This window comes from Cuculus canorus, chromosome 6 (genome assembly GCF_017976375.1).
Source record: "Cuculus canorus isolate bCucCan1 chromosome 6, bCucCan1.pri, whole genome shotgun sequence".
Lineage (NCBI taxonomy): Eukaryota > Metazoa > Chordata > Aves > Cuculiformes > Cuculidae > Cuculus > Cuculus canorus.
This window is the reverse complement of record NC_071406.1, coordinates 40,720,484-40,742,371: the sequence shown is the minus strand read 5'-3', so window position 1 is coordinate 40,742,371 and position 21,888 is coordinate 40,720,484. Positions and strand designations below refer to the sequence as shown.

The following is a 21,888-nucleotide window of genomic DNA, read 5'->3' as shown; positions in this document are numbered from 1 at the left end:
GCAGTCTTTACATGAAAATAACATAGACATTTTTAAAATAGCTGTAATTATAGGAGAAATTATATTTATTGCATTAAAAGCCAAGTCTCCTTTGGGATGCACTTGGATTAATGGATGGCTAGGTCTTCTAATTTATCTAAGTCGTACTGCATTAGAAAAGCAAATTCAACATATTTACACATGAAGATCTGTGGTCATTTTTTAGAAGGCTGACGTGATCATACATCAAAGGGACTTGACCTTTGGAGCTCAGTACCTATCTATCAGTGTGAACCAGTGCCTGCTTGCCGCTCACTTCCTTTGGAGACCATGGAAGGGACCGTGGCCTGCAAAGTTAAAAGGGAGACGCAACTAGGGGATAAAAACCCACTAGAAATACGAACAGTTGTTATTTTTTAATTTTATTCAGAGGTATCAATTTTTTCCCTACTTCCTTTGATTATATATTTGATAAAGAGTAATGAGTCTGAGTGCAGAGTTGCAAACACCAACTCTTGCTCCCAAATGGAAGTTGGGAAATGAATACACTATATGTGTTTGGTTTTAATTCCCTTCAGCCCCATGATCATATAGATTTCTTCCTCATAATAGAACTATTTATATGCTAGTTATCAGCTACTCCTATCATTGTGAGAAGAGTTCTTGGCTGTGAACCCTCCAATAACTGATATTAGGCTTGGATTTCCTTCCTAAGATTCTAGTTTTAAGACTCACGGGACTTGATAGGAAATGATTCCTTGTTTTGCAAAGGATGCGATGTCTAATTCTTTTTCAGTACATCCTAAATATCTGCCGTTTTAGGCCTGCAGTACTTTGGGCAGAATTGGTACCCAAAGCTCTGGTTAGCTCTACTGACCACACTTAACTGTCAATGACCAGCAGATAGTAAAGGCAATAATTCTTGAGCTGTTATCTGCGTTTAATATGGCAAAACTTAGACAAACGTACGTGCTACTTCCTAAAGATAAGATATCAAGGTCATTCTTAACTGATACGTGTTTGTCAGAGGCGTGCTATAGGCATATTTAAATTTTCATAATCCTATAACGTAGTTAAGGACAATTCTGGACAAGAAAATCATCCAAACTGTTGGTGAGCAGAAAGCACGTTAAGGACTGCAGAACCTACCAAACACAGAGCAGCGTTGACTGTTTCTGTAACGTGGTGCTGTGAAACAGCTGTACTGGGACGTGGCACAAGGGCTCTGCTACTGTAGTTGGAGTTGGAGAGCTGTGAGGCTTTTTCTCGGGTGCTTGCTAGGAAGGAAGGTGTTGGTGGAAGGAGATGTACCTTCTCTGATTGCCGGAGGAAGAGGTGCTCTCACTTTTTTCCATCGCACCATGCAGCCTAACTGACCCCAGGCAGCTGTTCATCTCTCTCTGCTTTTGCAGTATGATGTGGGGAATATTTTCCTGTTTCTATATGAACTTAGGGAAATCCTGATGTATTAATACGGTAGTTTTATTCTGCTTTTCCCCTACTCTTGATACATGTATATACAGTGGCTCGCAGAGGGATGGGAGAAGACAACTTTGTGGCTTTAATTCTACTTCAGGAATAAGGCAGTTCAAGCGCCTTGGAATTATGAATTAATAATTGATAAAGAAAATTTCCTTGCTCTGCCATGCCTGGGTCAAATTCCCTACCACCTGGGGCAAATTCTGCACCGCCTGTTTCCGCATCTGCCTTATACATCGGGATGTGTGTATATAGCACAAAAGCATGCAGCGTAAGACAAATTGCGCTACTTCTGTACCATCTATCATTTCAGTTTAGTTCTGTATTCCTTAGAGACTATTTTTAAAAGAAGAAGGAAGAACCTTAGAAACTAATTTTTCACCTTCAGCTAAATTACAATAGTCCAAAAGAACAAACGGACTGTGGTGCTTTATATTCTCTAAGAAGCACTACTTACCATCCCCAGAAATATCATTTCCTGTTCTCTCATTTTCTGTGTTTTCTTGCGCTGGCTATATCCACGCCAAACCTGAATTGTAAACAAAAGTGTAATGAGATAAATTGGCCTTGCTACAGCTTCCTTTTCTGGGGCAGACACAGGAAAAAACAAATACAGGAAGGAAAGGTACAATATACAATTGAAACTGTTACTCTTTAACAGGTTGCTACCTGTTACATTTTTCTTTTAAAAACAAATTCTGAGGTTTGTTATCCCCTCACCCTGGTATCTCAAGCTCCTATACACCACGACATCAGGGTTTCAAAAAGGGTTTGGACTGAGTTCTTGTTCTCATCAGGATGAACTGTCTGAATTATTCACGTGTAAGGATTTTTTCTGGAATTTAGCAGACATCTTGCTTTCTTATTTTGTTTCCAAGATATGGAATGAACTCTTTCCCTGGAGATCACAGGAAAAGGCATGAATTCCCTGACATGCACCGGATTCCAAGGGGATGCCAGAAAGAGCAAATGAGGTCATAAAAATCAGAGTGGAAAAACAACACACGGGTTATAAAGTCATCCTGTATTGCCAGCGCAGGCCTGTTTCAATTGATCTCCCATCTAGGGTCCTGTCTCATTTTGTTAAGTGATTGAAATGATGTGTTTCACCTTGCTAGATCCCCTGAAATCTATCATTTCAGAACGCTTCCCATCCTACGGCCTGTGTTTGTCTAGTGCTGTTCTTCTAAACAAAACATCATGATTTGGTTCTGCCATAAATGTTGTTAAAACGTAGATCTTGCCTTTTGAATGCAAATGGCAGCATCATTTGGATCTGGACCCATCTGGTCCTGAAGCTTAGTCGGCCCTCTCTTCTGTTGAAGGAAAATTTTCTTCATGAATGCCACTCGACAGCGGCCTTGCCGAGCCCGTTCTGCAACCTGGATCACTTTAATGGCTTCTTCAAAAGTCATGACCTTGACAGGTTTCTACAACAGCACAGCCAAAAAAAAAAAGGAAGGAACAGAGCAAAATATTAGTTACGTTTTTTGTTAACTGCCCACCTCAGTTGGCAAACAGAATAACCAACAAACTTGGTGTGGAAACTGTATGACAAAACATCCTGTCATGAGACTCCTGTCTCAGGGCTATCTTGCAATATCTTGGAAATCTGTTATTTTGAGAGGTTTGTTTTTCAGGCGACCTTTAGGAGAAAGTGAGCCTGATGTGTTGATGTCTGACAAGGCAAGTGTGATGCTGCACAGTGGGAAGCAAGAATGCCTTTATATGGCTTATGCATCCTGTGGAACTTCATCCATTTGAGGAAAAAAAGGCATAAAGGACCACAGGGCTTTGTTTCTACACTATGGAATGTCTTCCTTTTACTTTTCTGAAGGGATGAGTTTCTGGATGTGCTGCTGGGATGCCGTTTCGTTCGCTGAATGGAAGGACAAGCTGTTCTGAGTCAGCCCAGTCCCAGCCAGCCTGGCACAAGTCAAAAAGGCTTGGGAAAAAACACATCGGAACAGTGCAGCTGGAGAGAGGGACTTCTCTTGAGAACTCTTGCTAACCCCTCACGCTCCCTATGGAAAAGATGAATTATTGTCCTTTCTTGACGTTAATCCCCCTATTGGAGACAGTTCACATTTGATGCTTATATATATATATATATAGTGTAGAACTTACTATACTACCAGAGTTTCAGCAGGGCTTTCTGTAACAGAATTACACGGAAGGACAAATGATCTGCACAGCAGACTCCTGACGAGCACTGCTGGTTCTGATTTATGTTAGCGAGCCCTGCCCATGGACACTGAAGAATACAGTGGTCTGTCGCACAGCACCTAGGATTTCTTGACCCTATGTGGCTTGAAACACCCCTCCAGCAATCCCAGCAGTGACTGAACTTGAAGTGCAGCACAGCTGACTGGATTCGTACCGTGTGAGATTATTTAATTCATGTTTATTTGAAAGCTGTGTTTCTCTTGTGGCGTCCTGGTAAGGGAGACTTGAACCCTGGCAGTGTCCAAAGTGCAAGAGCCTGGTGCTCCCAGGTGAGGCTGCACACCAGACAGTCTCATCTGCCACGCTGAAAAGAGGGGAGAGCAAAACTGTGGGAAACAAAAGGGCTTCCAGATGTCATGTGCTGAAACAGAGCATCTTCCCAGATAACACCAGACCACTAGAAGAGCAGAGAATTTACCCAGAGATTTACTGTGGAGGCCAAGAGGACTGTAGCTGCCCATTAAAGTAATCTAGTAGAGAGCCTGTGCTTTGCCTCTGCAGGCTGCCCTAGTCTGGTGCTATTTCTTTCCCTGGGAACCTTCCCTCCGTTTCTTTTCTGGGATCAATATGCAGACTTCCCCCAACAGCACAGTTACTGGTGGGGGCATTGTAGCAGTTTGACTAAGGGGTTTCATCAGGACTGTCTCTTCTGGCTATATCTTCTCTGAATCCAAGTCATCCAGACATGTAGGGATAGTTGTTTATTTCAGGAGGCTGGCAACGACTGCTTGTCGGCAACGCACCATTTAGAAAAGGTCAAAAGTATATCAAATCCAGAACAGTCATGACTGGAGCACTCGCGTACTACTCTGTAGTGACTTTTATTCTGCCAAAACTCAATTTCCTACCCCTCCTTGCAGCTGCAGCTCTATAGTTGTGCAGAAGAGACTGCAGTCATTGTTCAGAGGTTATAAACAACTGAATGTGCTAACGCTTTGTGCGGACCTGAACTCTGAGTTTTGCCCATTCCATCCAGGAGTCTTGGTTTGGTAAAACTTAAGCCCAACTTGATTTCAGTAGGACTGATTACGTGATGAGAATTAGCTGGACAAATAAAGCACCTACTACGCTTAGCCAAAAAGCTGCCCTTTCTCTGATGCCCTCATGCATATAGAGACAAGTTGATTCATTTCAGTCTTAATCAGACTCAAGATGTGACTGGATATTGTTATACAGGAAAACTGAATGTTACTTTCTATTTATGACTTATCTGTAAACAGACTTTTACTTCTAAACAATGATAAAAAATACTTTTCAGTGCTCATACATTCAGACACGTGCAGCTGTAAACTAAAAAAAAGCCTATTTACGTAGGCACATAGTGCACTTACCTGTGTTTGCAATCCAGCATTAACCAAAATCTCATCAAGCATTTTCTCCCTCTGCTGCAGGATTTCCAGTCTTTCTTTAATGAAATACCTTGGGATAGGTACTTCTATGTCTTCCTAAAGGAAGAAGTAGCCATGAAATGCTTTTCAGAACTGCATTAAAATCATATTACTTATTAATTTAACACTTTTGTGAAGCAATTAAACAGGACTGAGATTGTTGAATATTTTGGAGTGTTGGGGAATTTGACCTCTGTAACAGCTGCTGAGCTGCTACTTTGCAATTACTTAAGGCCTTATTCAACAAAAACAAATAAATCAACCCAGTTTCTGAACCACAGCAGCACAGAAATCTTTCTTTTTATAATGGCTCAATTATATTATCAAACTGTTAAAATATTTGGCAGGGTTGTTGGAAATTTAAACATAATTTCTACTGAAATGAGTACCTCTGTTTGTAGGATCATCCCACTTCTTTTTTTTTAATCAACATGAAAAATAGATCTCCTGCAAATTTTTTAATGGTATTAACCAAAGCACAATTTTGTCTGTCTACAGCTATTTCTAATCGTAGATAAACTGTCACTGTCTGCAGCTGTGATATCTCAATAACTTCTCAAAATCATGTGTGATGAGAAGTGGCTGTCTTTACTTGTTTTTATCATTAAAAAGATTCAACTGATTCATATTTCTACTGATTCTTCTGTAGAATTCCACTCTTACTGAGAAATGAATGAAGAGAGGCAGACAAAAAATCATCCCCTAAAGTAAGATGCTATGGAGTGTGGCATAACTTGTTCTCTTCATCGTATTGAAGACCGGAGATGATTTTTCAAGAATATTTACTGGTAAGTCTATTTCTTTGGAGCATGTGTGCGTGTCAGGGTACGTGTCTTCATACATCTGGTTCATACTGGTGCCATGTCCCCTATATACTCTTGGGAACATCCTGAATACCTTCCCAAGCAAAAGGGGAAGGACGGGGGAGGGAGGCGATACAGTTATCCTGTCGTGCTGCTTCTTAAGAACTGCACAGTCAAGTTATACAATAATTTGTCTCCAGCTATATGTGAACACTTGGTCCTTTTGCCCAGGGAGCTTAAGATAGGTACAAGATTGGATGCTGCACTCTCGGTGCTCCCTTTTCTGCCTGCTTTGGAAACTGGTGGGCCTTGACCTGCTCGGGGAGACCTTTCACTTGATCCTTTGCAACCTTAGCGCCAGCTTTGGTACGGAGAGATGCGGAGGAGAAAAACTCTGGCTGTAGAGAACAAGCACTGCTTTGATATAGGCACACGGTAAATGTGCTGCTTGCAAGCTCTAAGGCCTTCCACATTCTAGAGGAAGAACTTGTGAGGAAGGCTGTGGCCAATGAAAACAGCTGCTGTGAAATCTCAACTTAAAGATTTCATTACCCATTCCTTCAGCTGCACACTTGTGTGGAGCATGACATCCCTATTACGGCAGCATAAGAAAGCTTCCAAGCGGGACTTTGTTTATCCCTGTTGATTTTTATCAGTGCAGAGGTCTGGTCTGCTAAAGTTTCTAAACATTTGTTTTAAGCCTCCTGTTTGCACCTTCCAAAACCCGTGACAGTTCATGGAAATGATTATATGTTCTACATTGAGTGCAGATTGCTCCAGGCTGGATTACAAATCTGATTGTATTTAGGTATGAGAAGATGAGTGGTTTGTCTGGACAAATAGGATGAGAGAGCTTTTACGCTCTCAGGTAGCAGCATGTCAGTCAGTGTAGGGGCAATAAATATTTCTGATATCTAACCTGGGCTTTAATTACAAGTGATTCTGGACGGTACTTTTACTGACTCTAAAGATGAGAATAAAACCGTAATACCAGGGCTGGAAGGGGTGGGGAGTAAGGAGCCTGTTTCTCTTCGTAGTCTCTTTTTGGAGTCCAGCACTGAAAACTTGGGTTTGTGATGTTTAACCTCAAGTCAAATTTGCAGCTTTTTAGCTTGGCGCTGCGTGAGATTTGTATATCCAAATACCTTTACAATTACCCCAGGAAACGGAGCGAGTGAGTGAGTGTTGGAAGGCGACTGTGCAAAAAACACGAGGCACAGAACTAAAGAGGGATGAAGCTTAGCCTTACTTATGACAACTACTTTACAATGACGTAGTAAAAAGTACACAGTATCATAGTATAAGGAATAAAGATTAAAAGTGAAATGTGACTACTCTGTATCTGCCCGGGGAGGCATTTATAAGGTGGGTCGATGAGGTGCTTGGGGGTGTGATTTAGTAGTGGGCAGGTATGGTCGGAGTTGATGATCTCTTAGGACTTTCCAAGCTTATGATTCTAGGATCCACTGCCTACAATCATGCTGTGTTTTAGCTCACGATAACACAGTGAAAGTAAAGACTAGAGATATCCTTTGTGGACGCATTTGTTAAGAAACAGCAGTTGTTTGTCAAATACTTGCCAGTAATTTTGGTATGAAACTAAGAATGTATGTTTGTTTTTTTAAACAACATAAATCTGTATTCCTATCCACTATGGAACATAATGTTTTCTTTTAAAAAGCCTGAAATCTCTTCAGGGTGCTCTTATTTTTTTTTGTAGAAGGCAAGTAAGTGATGCCTTCTTAAAATTAAGGTGCAGTGCAGGAATTTGAACTTATACCTTTTTTTATAGGTGTCAAGCACGACTTTTCAGACTTGCCAACTTTTTGCTGTGGGTGGATTTACTGATAAATGATGAAAACAGTAGTGCTTAATGACTTCAAAATACAACTTGAAGGCTCAATTTACCCGGAGATGTGTTTATGTTCTTCAGTATTGCTTTCTCATAGTTCTCTGCTGTGATTAATATAGAAGGTAAAGAGCTGGTTGAAATTGATGGCAATTAGTATGCTAAATTTGCAGAGAGAAATCCACATTTAATTGCAAAGAGAAACACGTATGAAAATCTCAAATTAATGCTATAATGATATTAAGTAATTTATCTCGCATTATAACTGAGATCCTGAAAACAGCAGTAGCTGAAGCTCCAACTCTTTTCTTTAGAAAAGCTGTGAGCAGCGGTACCTGGATTTGACAATAGGTGGGGCTGTCTGCGAGAGAAGTAACTGCCTTTTACAGCTGATTTTTCATCCTGCTTTTAAAACACAGCTTCAAGACTTTGAGTAATTGTCATTTCCACCTGGTTCAGTGGGTTGTCTGTCAGGGGGCTGCTTTTATATCAGGCGGTCCTGAACCCCGGATGTTGAATATGGTCCTAGCTCCTGCCTCTTTTATAATGAGACTTGTCTCAGGTTTCTCATTTCTCTAGAACTTGTAGACCGGACTATGGAACTTCTAGCATTCCCTGTAATCTCTGGGAGAGGTCTGAGAGTGGGCTGGTTCTCAGTGATGCAAAGGGCAGACCGTAGTGGTCTGTACCTTAATTATCTGTTGCCTGTCTTACATCTAATCCCACACTAAGATCAGACAGAGTCAAGCTGCTGTCATTAATGTTGAAGCTTTCAAAGTGAATAGGATTTCATATTAGGACACATGCATGCGAAAGATCCACAGAGCCTGTGCTTCTGTGGAGAAGTGGAAATCAGAGAATCATTAGGTTGGAAAAGACCTTTGAGATCACCAACACCAACTGTACCTGTCTACTACTAAATCATGTCCCCAAGCCCCTCATCCACTTGCCTTTTAAACGCAACGTATTGATCAAGGAGTGTAGTTTGGATCAGAGAGTGCAGGGATACGACGAGGAGTAATGGTTTTGCAGCTGAAAGAGGGGAGATTTAGATTAGACATTAGGAAGAAATGTTTTCCTGTGAGGGTGGGGAGGCCCTGGCCCAGGTTGCCCAGAGCAGAGGTGGCTGCCCCATCCCTGGAGGGGTTCAAGGCCGGTTTGGATGGGGCTTTGAATAGGGGGGGTTGGAACTGGGTGGGCTTTAAGGTCCTTTCCAACCCAAACCATTCTACGATCAAGCAGATCAGCATTTAAAATCTTGATCCAATACATAACGCTCATCATAGATCAGATATACTCTGATCTTTAATTAAAAAGCCGTAATTACTGATTACTCAGTACCCTAGCGAACGTGCAGGAAACTAAATCACTTTGTGGGACTTCACAGACTGTAAGTAAACGTTACTGTCGTTAAAGTACAGGTTAGGCAAAGCTCCTATGAATTTGTTCATAAGAGAGGTGGACTTACAGGGAGAAGCTTTAGATCTTCCAGGATATTAAGAAAGTAATGAAACTCTGAGTGCTCCAGGTCTACCATCTCTCTTTTGATCTCCAGGATCCGGCCAATTACACCATCTAGCACTTGCCGAATCAGTGTCCGTTTCTGCTGGTGAATGAGTTGGTCATGGGCCGTCTCCAATTTTCGCAAGATTTGCGTGTATTTGATGTAGGAAGTGGCTAACATATTGAATACTTCCACGCGATCCTTCTCTGGCTGGAGGCACTCTTCTTTTTCTCTCTGGAGCTGGATGTCAAGGTCTTTCTGGGCATCTCTCCACATCTTATTGTAAGTGCTAATTGAAAAGAAGAGACTGTGTTAACCTGACATGAAAGCAAGAGTTAGCACACAGCAATGCCAGGGCTCTATGTGTGTGGATTTCTCAAAAGAGCAAGCCTGGAAATGCGAGCCATTATATACACAAAAGATTTTAACTGCAATGTATTTTTAAAACCATTAGCAAAAGTTTCTCTTTTTGATTGTTTTAAAAACAGGTATCTTAAAATGCTATTTTATTAAACTTTTCACTTTATCCTTAATTTGATTGAAGCATTCCTTGAATGCTTTGAGCTACAGCCCTCGGACAGCATCACGAGTTTCATTCAACGGTGCTATGTGAGAAGATGGTTTAATAGTAACGGTGTCTTCCTCCAAAGCCCTTATGATATGGAAGGTCTGGTTTAGGTCTCTGCATGTTTGGGATGAGGACCAATTGATGTTTCTGAAGTGTGTGCTGGTTTTCTGCTGTTCTGAAGTGGTTGCTTGGAGCTAATTGCAGGCCAAGAGTTGTAGGGTAAGGGTGGAGTGTAGCTGGGGGTGCTATTTCAAATGTGAAGTGAGAAAAGTAATTGAAATTATTTGCATGGTAGCAACTGTTGCACTCCAAGCAATTGCTAAACATCTGGTCCAGGTGCTTAGAGGACTACGTGACATGGAGGATGCCACCTAAGGTCAGCTTCATTTCTAGAAGTGACAGTGCTGTTTATTTGATGGTTTTGGTAGGAATAGGTGGAGCTCTGATGTGAGCATGGATGGGCTGTCAGTGGCTTTTTATGGTAAAAGCAGATCAGTGCAGAATAGCACAGAAAATTATCCTAAAGGAGAAAGAAATGGACTCTGGGCAACGAGGCTTTGATTCAGAGAGGGACTCAAATAGTGGGTTTAACGCTGAAAGGTGCGAACAGCTGTGGTAGTGAAAGACCTTTTTAGGGTTTGTTCTATTTTGCAATCTTACTTTGCCAGGTAGAGTCTCTCTAGGGAGTGACAGGTGTCAAAAAATCTTAGGTCTTGGACAATGCTTCTCTGCCAGCAAAGCACTGAGACTCGGTTAAGGTGGGAGAAAAAACAGTTTCTGGGTTCACATTGTCAGGTTTGCAGGAGGAGGAGAAAACAGTGGGCTGAGGTGATAAGGAGAGCTGACTCTTGTTTCTCAGACCTGGAAACAGAGGCCATTGGACTCAGTGGCGCAATACACACGCTTAGCCTTGCTACTTCCAGAGCCTCACAAAGAATGGTGAAGACAGTAAAGGTCGTGCAACCATGAGATGAGCTTTCTGAGCAGCACTGAGGGAGTGCTTGCATATTAATCCTAGCAAGAATGCTGGGCAGCCATTAACAATGCTAATGCTTGATAACAAAGGTCCAAGTTAGAGCTCTGTCAGCTGATCTTATTCTTCCCAGTCTCAGAGTACAGATGACCTGCGGCTCATGCTGCGTGAGGGACCAGTGGGGTGAACAGGACAAACTCCAGCTTACAAGTCTCATGAGCGTGGGGTGTGTGTTGCACGTCCAGGATGCTGCCGGGACTCCCTGCAGCAGTCAGCAAACCCGCCAACAACCTGAACCCTCCTACTGAATTTGCACTGTTAGCTTTTTAAAGTGCACAGTCTGCTTTTCAGCTGACCTGAGTTTCTGCAGGATGCAGCTGGTCTGGCTTTTCCTAATGCCTCTGCAGCCCACCCAGGTCTTTCCCCTTGCTTTTTTGCCTCCTTCATTTACATCCCATTGCACCACCCCATGCAGTCAATTGCAGCAATTAACCCAGGTGCAGGAGATAACCAAAATAAAACCAGCAGAGTGGAGAGGATCAGCGCAAACAAGACCAGCATTAGCTTTGACCTAACAGCTCCACTGGTAGATCAACGAGAGTTTTGTGCACTCCCTCTGAAGTCAGGACACGGAAGAACACATACTAGTGTGAGGTTCACGGGATTTTCCAGCCCAGAAGGAAACAACATGGTATTGTACTTCCTTAGCTGTGTCTTCTCACAGGCTGTTTGATAGTGGGGAGGTTATAAATCTTGGAGGAAGCCTGGCCCTGTAGGTTGTCCCCATGACCACACTGCAGATTTCTGAACAGTGGGTTTTCTCGGGTGAGAGCGTTTCAAATGCAGGTTATTGCACGGAGACAACAGATTGTTCTGCAACGACAACTGACTCCACGACTGTCCACTCCAATTTACAATAATCTCCCTTTCTGCCTCCTCTGGCTGAGGAATGTCCAGTGGTTCCTCCTGCTGAGCCAGCTAATATCCAGTTTCTTTTTATATTTTGAATGACTTTTAGAGGGAGGAGGGGGACGGAGACAGAGTGCTCTCGCCCTTTGGAGTATGTTAACACAAGGCAATACAGATAGAACAAAATTGCTTCCATAAAGCATTAGTTTATCAGATAAGCATTAAGGTGATGGCAAGTATATTGCTTTAGATGAGATGTTAAGACTACAGATACGATGGTAGGTAGGGTTGTAGTGATAGTCTGTTTGAATCAAGGCAAAATACAAGAAAATGAAGTCCCGAAGGAGAAGATTGATGTGGAACTGCTAAATTTTCAGCTCCTGCGTCCCTATTGCGGTCAGGGTGGCCGAAACCTTGGGGGACGTGGCCTTAGTGCTTCAGTGTGTTAGGCACACGATGGTGAACAGCAGATACTCAGTAACTGGACAGTGCCAGCGGAAATGTGATTTGAGTGTCTCTTTGGTTCACCCTGATTAAACACTGGAGAATACATACACAGCCATTTGTTTCCCTTTCCCAAAGCAGGATTAGAATAATTAATTCAGGTTTTCCTCAGGTCCAAGTGGGGGCCCTTCTGGACTTGTTTGAAGGATCAGATGTGCTTGGTGTTCGTAGCCCTTTCTGGGGGCCTTGGCAGAGCTGCTATAATCCTGAGGAGCCTTTAAGCTCTGGAGACAAACGTGTTCAAAGTAGTCAGAAGGAGTAATGCATGTCTTCACGGTTGTGCATTCAAAGCGAAGGACAGGACTGACTCTCTTTGACTGTTAATCAGGAAGCATGTGACTCCTAAGTCCCTATTTGAATTTTTCCCTATTTGCTCAGTCTCCTTTTGCTTCAAGTTGTAAACTCCCTCAAAATTGCTTCCGTGCGCTTAAGGGGGAGTACCACGCACTCTGGAACGCGCTGGCTTTTCATTCGCTCTTACTGGTTCGACTTGCAGGCACGCTTCCATTCTGCAATGGGTAGGCTGTGAGCTGCATCTGTGCCTGAGGACGATCATGGAATCCCAAGGCTGGAAAAGACCTTTAAGATCAAGTCTAACCATACCTGTCCACTACTAAATGGCATCCCTAAGCACTTCATCTCCAATGATGCTATATCAGAGGTGGATTAGAGCATGGTGTAGGCAACCAGCAGGATTCAGCGTGCTTTTCCTACTCGAGGCATAAGGTTATTAAATCCTGGAAAAGAAAGAAGTCTGTCTCTTGATCTCTGCGTGTGTACAGCAGTATAAGGAATGCTGCGAATTGTCATAGCAACTACAAAATAGGAGTGTTATGGGGAAAATAAGCAACGCTGTAATGGGACGAGGAAGAAAACACATAAAGTGACTTAATTTCAGAGCCCCCAGAGAGCTTTCTGGCAGCTTACAGCTTGGAGAGAAGGTCAAGGCGTTGCCTCCTAACCGATGTCCCTTCTCTTCACTCCCAAAAAGTAGAAACGGAGTCTAAAGCTAGGGCTTAAAAAGACTTGTGCGTGGCATGACTGGTAGTTTGAATCTCGCTTTTATTGCCCAAAATAAAGTCAGTTCTGCTTAGAGCGAAGGTTAGAAATATGTTTTTCTGCTCAAGTCAGAAAGAGATGTTTAAAATAGTGCTAAATCATGCATCACCTCGTTTCAGTATTCCAGGGCTCTCTAACTCTGTACTGATGCTTGACCCATCTCTTCCTACACTTAGAAAAAGGGGTTGGTTTTGAGTACAGCTGAGGTTAGCCTGCTTACTTGTGTTGAACTGGTTTTGCGACTTAAGCAAGCTCTTCTTGGAAGGATTTGTGCTGAGCATGCAAACTGTCCCTTGGACTCTTGAGCCATCTGGCATCAGTGGAGTTACCTTTGTGTGTGTGGTTTTTCTTTTTGCGGTGTCTTTACTTGGCTTTATTTTGGCTGCCAAAGGGAAGGCTCTTTCTGTTATTCCAGGACACGGCACAGTTTGCACTCCAGGCTGTGTCTGTCTCTGGATTTGTATAAGGGCTGAAACTTAGGCTGCTTTGCCTGTTTTTTCTGGGCTGTCTGTCCTCTGAGGACAGAAATACCTCACGTCTTCACACACCAGTCGTGTAAATGCAGTGTGAAGTTCTGCATGAGGCCATCCGGTGGTTCTGATGGGTGGACACATGGAAAGAGTTGTAAGGGAAAACATTTGCCTCTGACTTGGCCCTAAGGAAAGTCTCGTTTTATTAAACAAGTGCTAAATTTTGTGTGTGTGTGTGTGCTGTCTACCAGGGATGGAGAAAGCACCAGCTGGGCTTGTGAGAGCAGGGCTGCTTCAGGCACAAGGAGCCCAACACGTATTCACCACCGCGCAGATCAAGCCAACAGTCACACAGCAGACGAGACGGGACTGAGCCACGGGTCTAGCGACAAGGAAGTGTGTGCTGGGGCCAGTCCTCGGGGTGTCCTCTAGCTACTTGGGGCTTGACAGGTCAGGCATTGTGCTGAGCCCTGGGCAAACACGGGGGAGGGAAACCCTGCCCTGCAGCCTCTGTAAAATAAAGAAACAAGAGACAAAGGTTGGGAGGGGAAAGTGAGGCCCCGGGAGGAAAAGGGGCTTACACAAATGATGCTGCTTTTCTTTTTTGCTTCTCTTTTTTTCTAAAAATCACCAGACTTGAACAGACAGAGTTACCTGCGCAGAGTTTGAAGCTGCTCAAGTATTGCTTGGGGATTGCTGTACTAAATATATTATATGAGCAGCTCTCTCTTGTTTTCATACAGACAAAATGTTTTTCAGGGTGGAGAGATGCAGTAAGAAACAGAGATCGGCATGGCCTTATGACACAGCCAAATTGACCAAAAGGTGGTCTGAATCAACTCCTGCTTTTAAAGCCTTTAATCTGCAGTCTGGAGCAGGGCAGACTCGTGGTGCTGAGCCTCAGGGTCCAGCCTATTTTTCTACTAAAATAAGATTAGCCTTACAATTATGCTGGTGGTGGATCTAACATTGCCAGATGACTTCCCTTAAGCACGTTTGCTCTAGCCATGGTGTTTTAGAGGTTGAAGCGTTTGGGGAAAATAAAGGATAAACCTTAATGGGCTTTGGTTGTGATAGGGGAAAGAAAACGTGCTGCCTGATGGAATTAACAGGAGCAGCTCTGTGCTTCTGTCATCCCCAGTTGCAGTCATTGGTGCTATGACAGAAAGTGAATATGGGATAAATGACATTTGTGGCATAAATGTAAAGGGAAACTGCAAGGAAGGCAAGGAAGCCTGCTTTGCTCAGCAGCGGTGGCAACACCCACACCTCGTCAGGTCTCGAGCACCTGCTGTGGCCAAACTGGCAAGGGTGATGGGAAAAATAGCTCTTTACTTACAGGAGGGCATTGTGAAATGATTAATGCAGGGGAGACGTTATTCTAGGCTGAACTTTGCAGTAGCATGTTCCAAGGGCCATCCTTCTGTCGGTCAGGCTGGAGGCTGCCCTTTACTCTGAGGCAAGGAAGAGGACAGCAGCCTCTGCTCCTTTGCAAGCCGTATTCCTCCTGGCCAGGGAAGCGTGAAAGGTTGGGGAAGGAGAGCTTTGGTAACTTATTTCTAATTCCTGTGTTTCACTGCTGCAGCAGATACTGTAGTGCGCTCTTGGCTGAGAGATGGGCAGCCAGAGAGCGCCCAGAGCTGAGAAGGCCGTATCTATTCAGGCTCCAAGCAGCGTTTTCCTATACCACACTTTATTGGATGTGGTAATGAAGTTTATTTCAGTAATAACCATCCTCTGTATATAATTTTATATTATTTTTTTCTTCCTTAGGAAAGGAAAGGACAATAGTCTGTCCAGCTGCGTGCTTAAAGGGCAAATGCTGTGTCTGGGTGCTGCTTTGCCTCTGCTGGAATCAGGAGGCTTTAAGCTCAAAGTTAACATGGTCTTACTTGGTTTCTTGAAAGCTGAGCCGCCTTCTTTCTGTTTTCTAGCACAAGTGCTGCTGGGATATTTCCACTAACATGCTTTTTCCCAAAGGAGACAATGTACGAGTAATGCACAAGATCTTTCCCTACCTGCTCATTAAGGAGGAAGGGAGACAGAGAAGGGAGTTGCGGCTTTGAGTCTTAGTTGCAATCATTTTGATTCTGTCTCTGTTTTCCTGCTTTAACGCGAGCAGGACTACATGCTACTACTCACCGGGGTGGAAAGGAGGGCAAAGATGGATCTGTGAATGCTTGGGAGATGTATGAGAGAGAATATGCTAGGAATGCCCAGGAGGAAGCTAATAATTGTGGCGTTTGGATGGAATTTGAAGAATATGGCCTGGGGCCACATACTGAATGAGGGGATAAAAAGAAATATTCAACAACAGCCCAATCGCTGAATGGGGCTGTGGCCCCATGGGAAGAAAATAGGATGTGATCGTAACATAAGAAACAGCATCATAATGCAGCCACGTAAAGTGAAAGAGAGGATTGCAAGTTGCACTGATGTTTTCTCTGGTTTTGCAATCTTAATTTTCTTTGAGCTTTGGGGATGTAATATAAAATACATAGCTCTCCTTTGGTTGTTTCTGTTGGAAGCACAAGGGGAGATCCTAAAGATCTTGTCTCAGATTAATATTTAACCACTGACTAAGTTCTATTTGTGACATGAGATTAAGTTTTACAGCTTTTTGATTGTTTAAAGCTCCTTGGTGGCAGTGGCGAATGTCTTGTAGCTGATTAAAAACCTGGTACGAATGGTAGCAGTGCCAAGAATTAGCTTTGAACATGTCTAGTCAAGGACTGTCAGAGCAAGTTAAGAAATTACTGCTTGAAGAACCTACGGGTCAAGTAAATGGTAAACAAATTCATAAAAGAGGAGGAAATGCAGCAGGAAAACACAAGTGCAAAAACATCTATGTAAATCTCCTGTTCAGTGCCTGGAACAAAATGTACAGCTGTATGTAAATGCTTGGGTTTGAGTACTTTAGAAAGTGTGACACGTCCAGCACTTCTTAATCAACCCTGCAGCAAATGCAGTGGGCACCCTGTCTCGTGAGCACTCTACTGTCCTTGGAAAACATCAGCATGTCTAGATGATTTGACTTTTGTTTTTGCTGGCTGCTGGTGCTCACTGACCCTAAGAGAATACAGCCGAGTGCCTCTGTAGCGATACGAAGCTCACTAAAGCACCAGAACGACGTGCTTTAGCCTGCACCTCTGTTAAAACCACGGGACCCCGAGGATGCTGAACACACCTGGACGTACTGACATCCCAGCCGCATCAACTGTGTGCAGCGTGACTCTGTGCTGCAAAAGCCGCCAGTCTGACCGCTCCAACTTGGGCTGCCTGCAAGACAACCGCCTGTGTGCCCACTTAGCACAGCGACCACGTCCAAGTGGCTGCACGAGGCACACACAGTTTCTCCCTCTGAGTGCAGCAGCTGTTCTTCCAGATGTCTAAAAAGCAGCTGCTTACCTCCAGCACAAAAAAAAAGCGATGTGCTGTGCAGCATTTCTATACGGGACACAGGATGTGGCTGTACAGTACTGAGAAAATCAGTGTTATAGGCTCAGCTGTGACTTACTGATGTGCCTACTTCTTTGTAGGATGGAATCCCTCTTTATATGAGATGGTGACACAGGCAGCCATCTCCTTTCCCAGCTAAAGAAGGCGGTTTCCCCTAAAAATAATCTTGCTCGAAGTTTCTTCTCATAAACGCCAGCGTTATTACCTCTTTGCTTCACTGTCCACAAGTAAGGCAGTCTGTTAAAAGGCAATTTTTTTTCACGTGGCTTATGAAATGCTTTTAATTCAGGATAATTTACAGTACGCAGGCAGGATAACCTCACTACGTCCGATCTTTCCGATCACGTAAATGTAGCCTCAGTAACTTATTTGAGAACCAATTCAGCTGTAACTTGCAAAACACGATAACCCAGGACAAAAGAAAAGTGTGCTCCTATTTCATAACTACTGGCATTGATTGCAACTCGGCTCTGTGCTGGGAAGGAATGCACAAAGCTGTGAATAGTAAAGATTAAGATAAAATTTCCATTAATTTGTCAGCACTGTCAGCCCCAACCATTCAAAAATCATGGAATTAAACCTTTAAGGCCATGTATATTAAGATAAGAATTTAGTTCTTATTATTCTTCTGATTGTTTGGGAGTATTTTTGATTCACTTTTTTCTCAGGTTTTAGGGAAGTATTTATTTTTTTAAAGGAATATTGAGATTCCCAGGTGATAACCTGAATCCAGTTGCTGAGGTCAGAAAGACAAGCACAAACTGCCCAGGAAACTTGATACAGGAGGCACTGAATACAGTGAAAAAAATTCTCCAGCCCGTTGTTCAACTCGTGCTTTATAGGCGCAGGGGTTGATGAACTGGTGAGTACTCAGAGTTGTGTTTATGAAGGACTGGATTAGCCTAGCTATAAATACCATGCTGCGATTATAGTCAAGTGAGCCAAGGAGCACTGATGCCAAACTGGAGTCCCTCACCAGCACCACTACCTCTTTTGCAAACAGAGCCATATATATTTTTGTCGTGTGGTATCACATTTATATGGATTTGGTGCTGGCAGTGCTATAGGAAATGCTAAAGAGCCCTGTTTCTACCGCAATTAAACTGAGTTAAGCCAAAACAGTTGAAGCATCATCCAACTACACTTGATTCCTCTTGTGTTATTTGAGCTCAAATTGGAGCAGCCATGACTCAGACACTCGGCAGGAATGACAGATTCTGGGATAACTCTCTTGGGAAAAGGACAAACGCTGCTTTTGTGGGTTTGGTTCTGTTTTGGTGGTGTTTGTGTGTGTGTGTGGTTTTTTTTTTTCCTTTTAAACAATGCAGTTTAGACAAATATGCCTTATTTTGTGAACTTCTCTTAACAGAGTCACCATGTCCCATGCGAGGCATGATGCGTGCTGTCCCAAGCCAAGCCCTTCACCGGACTAGCCCAGGAACTAGCCATGCCTTCCCTAAAGGTACCACTGCTGGAAGCTGCGCTGTTCCTGTGTCCTCGGACAGTGGCCCCAGGCAGCCTTTGCTGTGCCCTTGGTGGCGATTTTCTTTATTCTTCTCAGCTCAACCTTCTCTCCTGAGCCAAGCAGCAATGAAAAGGAAAAGCAGTGGCACTGAGGTAGGTGGCTGGAGGGACAAGGTAGGGCAGACCTGAGGGAACGGCAGGAACCTGTCCCAGGAGAGGGTCCGGTTGGATATTAGGGAAAGGTTCTTCACCCAGAGGGTGGTGGAGCCTTGGAGCAGCTCCCAGGGAAGCAATCACGGTGCCAAGCCTGACTATTCAAGAAGTATTTGGCCGGTGCCCTCAGACCCACGGTGTGAATGTTGGGGCTGTCCTGTGCGAGGACAGGAGTTGGACTTGATGGTCCTTGTGGGTCCCTTCCATCTCAGGACATTTTGTGATTCAGTAACGATGCTTTCTTAACATGGGGGCTTAGTGTCTCGGCAATGTTTCTGGAGACACAAGGCCAGCTCCTCGCAGGAGCTTTGATCTGATGCCATCGCCAGCGTCTGGTTATTGCAAATCGACTTTTACAGCTTTGTAAGAGCACGAGAAGTTCATTAGAGAAATAACCATCCCGTGCAGATTTGGGGCTGCACGAACTGAAAAAGTACTCATTGCCAGTAGAGAAGGGCTGGGTGTCCAAGCAGGAACAATAGGGACATTGGGATGGACCCTGATGAGAGGATGTTGAGGTTCTGGAGCGTGTCCAGAGAAGAGTAACGAAGCTGGTGAGGGGGCTGGAGAACAAGGGTTACGAGGAGCGGCTGAGAGAGCTGGGGGTGTTTAGCCTGGAGGAGGCTGAGGGGAGACCTTATTACTCTCTACAAATGCCTGAGAGGAGGTTGTGGAGAGGAGGGAGCTGGGCTCTTCTCCCTGGTGACAGGGGACAGGACAAGGGGGAATGGCCTCGAGCTGCGCCAGGGGAGGGTCAGAAGCATATCAGGAAAAAATTTTCACAGCAGCGGTGCTGGAGCCCTGGCAGAGGCTGCCCAGGGAGGGGTGGAGTCCCCATCCCTGGAGGGGTTTAACAGACGGGTAGATGAGGTGCTCAGGGACATGGTTTAGTGGCAGATAGGAATGGTTGGACTCGATGATCCAAGAGGTCTTTTCCAGCCTGGTGACTCTGTGATTCCATGAAACCCGCCCTCCTCACGGCCCCCCCCCATCCCCGGCAGGTGCCGAAGGGAGGGCTGCCCGGGGGGCTGTTCTGCCCGCGCACCGCGGTTACTCACGCCTGGGCCATGCTGGGCCGCTCGGGGCCGCTCCTCTGCCCTCAGGACCAGGCCCGGCTCTGCCCCGGCTCTGTTCCCGCTCTGCTCCGGCTCTGCCCCAGTTACGTTTCCGCGGCGACGGGGGCGGCGCTGCCCCAACACGGGGCGAAGATGTCCTTCCTCCTTTGCGTCCTTTCCTTCTTTTTCTCTACTTTTCCTTCTGTCTTCTTACTCCTCTTCTTTTTTTTAACTCCTCCTTTTTTGCTTCTCCTTTTTTTTTTCCCTTTTAAAAACATTTTTTCTCCTCTCCTTCCCCCCTCCTCTCCTGCTTCTCCCTTGTTCCTTTTTTCTTTTTCCCCCTTCTTTCCTCCTTCTTTTCCTCCCCTCTTTTTTCTTTGCTCCTTTTCTCCCCTTCCCCCCTTTTCTTCCCCCCGTTGTCTTCCCTTATTTCTCCTCATTCTCTCCTTCTATTTTTCTCTCTCCCCCCTTCCTTCTGCTCCTTCTTTTCTCCCTTTTCTTCCCCTTCTTTACTCCTATTTCTCTCCTTCTTTTCTCCCCCTTCTTTTCTCCCCCTTCTTTTCTCCCCCTTCTTTTCTCCCCCTTCTTTTCTCCCCCTTCTTTTCTCCCCCTTCTTTTCTCCCCCTTCTTTTCTCCCCCTTCTTTTCTCCCCCTTCTTTTCTCCCCCTTCTTTTCTCCCCCTTCTTTTCTCCCCCTTCTTTTCTCCCCCTTCTTTTCTCCCCCTTCTTTTCTCCCCCTTCTTTTCTCCCCCTTCTTTTCTCCCCCTTCTTTTCTCCCCCTTCTTTTCTCCCCCTTCTTTTCTCCCCCTTCTTTTCTCCCCCTTCTTTTCTCCCCCTTCTTTTCTCCCCCTTCTTTTCTCCCCCTTCTTTTCTCCCCCTTCTTTTCTCCCCCTTCTTTTCTCCCCCTTCTTTTCTCCCCCTTCTTTTCTCCCCCTTCTTTTCTCCCCCTTCTTTTCTCCCCCTTCTTTTCCCCCCCGTTTTTACTTTCCTTTCTCCACCTCTTTTTTCCATTTTTCTTTTTTCTATTTTTCTATTCTGCCCTTATTTTCTTTTTTCTTTCTTTTTATCTGTTTTTCTTTTCTTTATTTTTACTTCTGTATTTATTCACTTAAGATGTTGTCCTAATTGCATTTCCATTTTACTTCCTATTTCTTTTTTCTTTCCCCTGAGTGCCTATTGAGGCACGTTTGTAGCCACTTTCTATTCTCTCGCTACCTAAAAACCAGGTTATTATTTTTTTCCTCCCTTATAACAGCTGGAAATCTGCCTGTACTTATTGCCTTTATCAGTTGCATCCCCAAAGAGAGCACATCTCTGTACATCAAGGACAGCTGGCAAGCGACATGTCCTTGCATCCCACCTTTTGTTGGCGTTTCATCACTCAAAAATTCCCTTTTTTATTTGCTCCCCCCCTTTCTTTTTCCTTTTTTTTAAATTAAAAAAGAATCAGCCCTGGAGGAACCAGGAGCGTGTTCTGGTTCAGCGTATAAAATTGCGGCTGTGATTCCTGAGCCCTGTTTTGGTAGGAGGCTGGCTTCGAGGGCGATACAGCTGTCTTGCCTCCTTGTAAACGCCGTCTAGCTGGCAGAGAAACTAGAGGTTTTAAAAATAATTGTTTTTATTTATTGCCTGTGTGCAGAGCAAGAAGCATCCCTTGCAAAACATAAAAAGGCTCTGGTTTTATGAGGGGAAAAATCAAAGCTTGAGAGGCAGGATTACAGAACGTCACATTTTTTTGGGGGAAAAAATGCACTCCTCGCAGTGAGTAAGGAAGGGAAAAAGTTTGGGACAATGAGAGTTTTGTCAGAAATCGTGTTTTTTGCCATAAATGTCTGAGCGTCTGCATTCCTCTACCTTCTCCCCCCTCCTTTGAAGCCCTAGCTTGTATAATTAGGTGAGACTCTTGGCTATCAAGTTTTTGCAATAAAGCTCCTAGCCTGCCTGCTTTTGGAGGAAAAGCTTAGAAAAGTGAATCCTGTAGGATCAA

The 21,888-nt window shown here is 44.2% G+C and overlaps 1 protein-coding gene across 1 annotated transcript in view; it reads right to left on the bottom strand.

Annotated features, from left to right (window-relative positions):
- Positions 1-19,996, bottom strand: part of IQCA1 (IQ motif containing with AAA domain 1) — a 111,860-nt gene extending 91,864 nt beyond the window's left edge. The window contains exons 1-5 of the mRNA XM_054069752.1: positions 19,906-19,996; positions 9,193-9,517; positions 5,016-5,129; positions 2,703-2,888; positions 1,916-1,987 (exon numbers count right to left, since the gene is read on the bottom strand). Coding sequence (XP_053925727.1) covers positions 1,916-1,987; positions 2,703-2,888; positions 5,016-5,129; positions 9,193-9,517; positions 19,906-19,916 — 708 coding nt within the window. The 5' untranslated portion in view covers positions 19,917-19,996. The remainder of the gene's footprint in view (positions 1-1,915; positions 1,988-2,702; positions 2,889-5,015; positions 5,130-9,192; positions 9,518-19,905) is intronic.
- Positions 19,997-21,888: the final 1,892 nt, after the last annotated feature.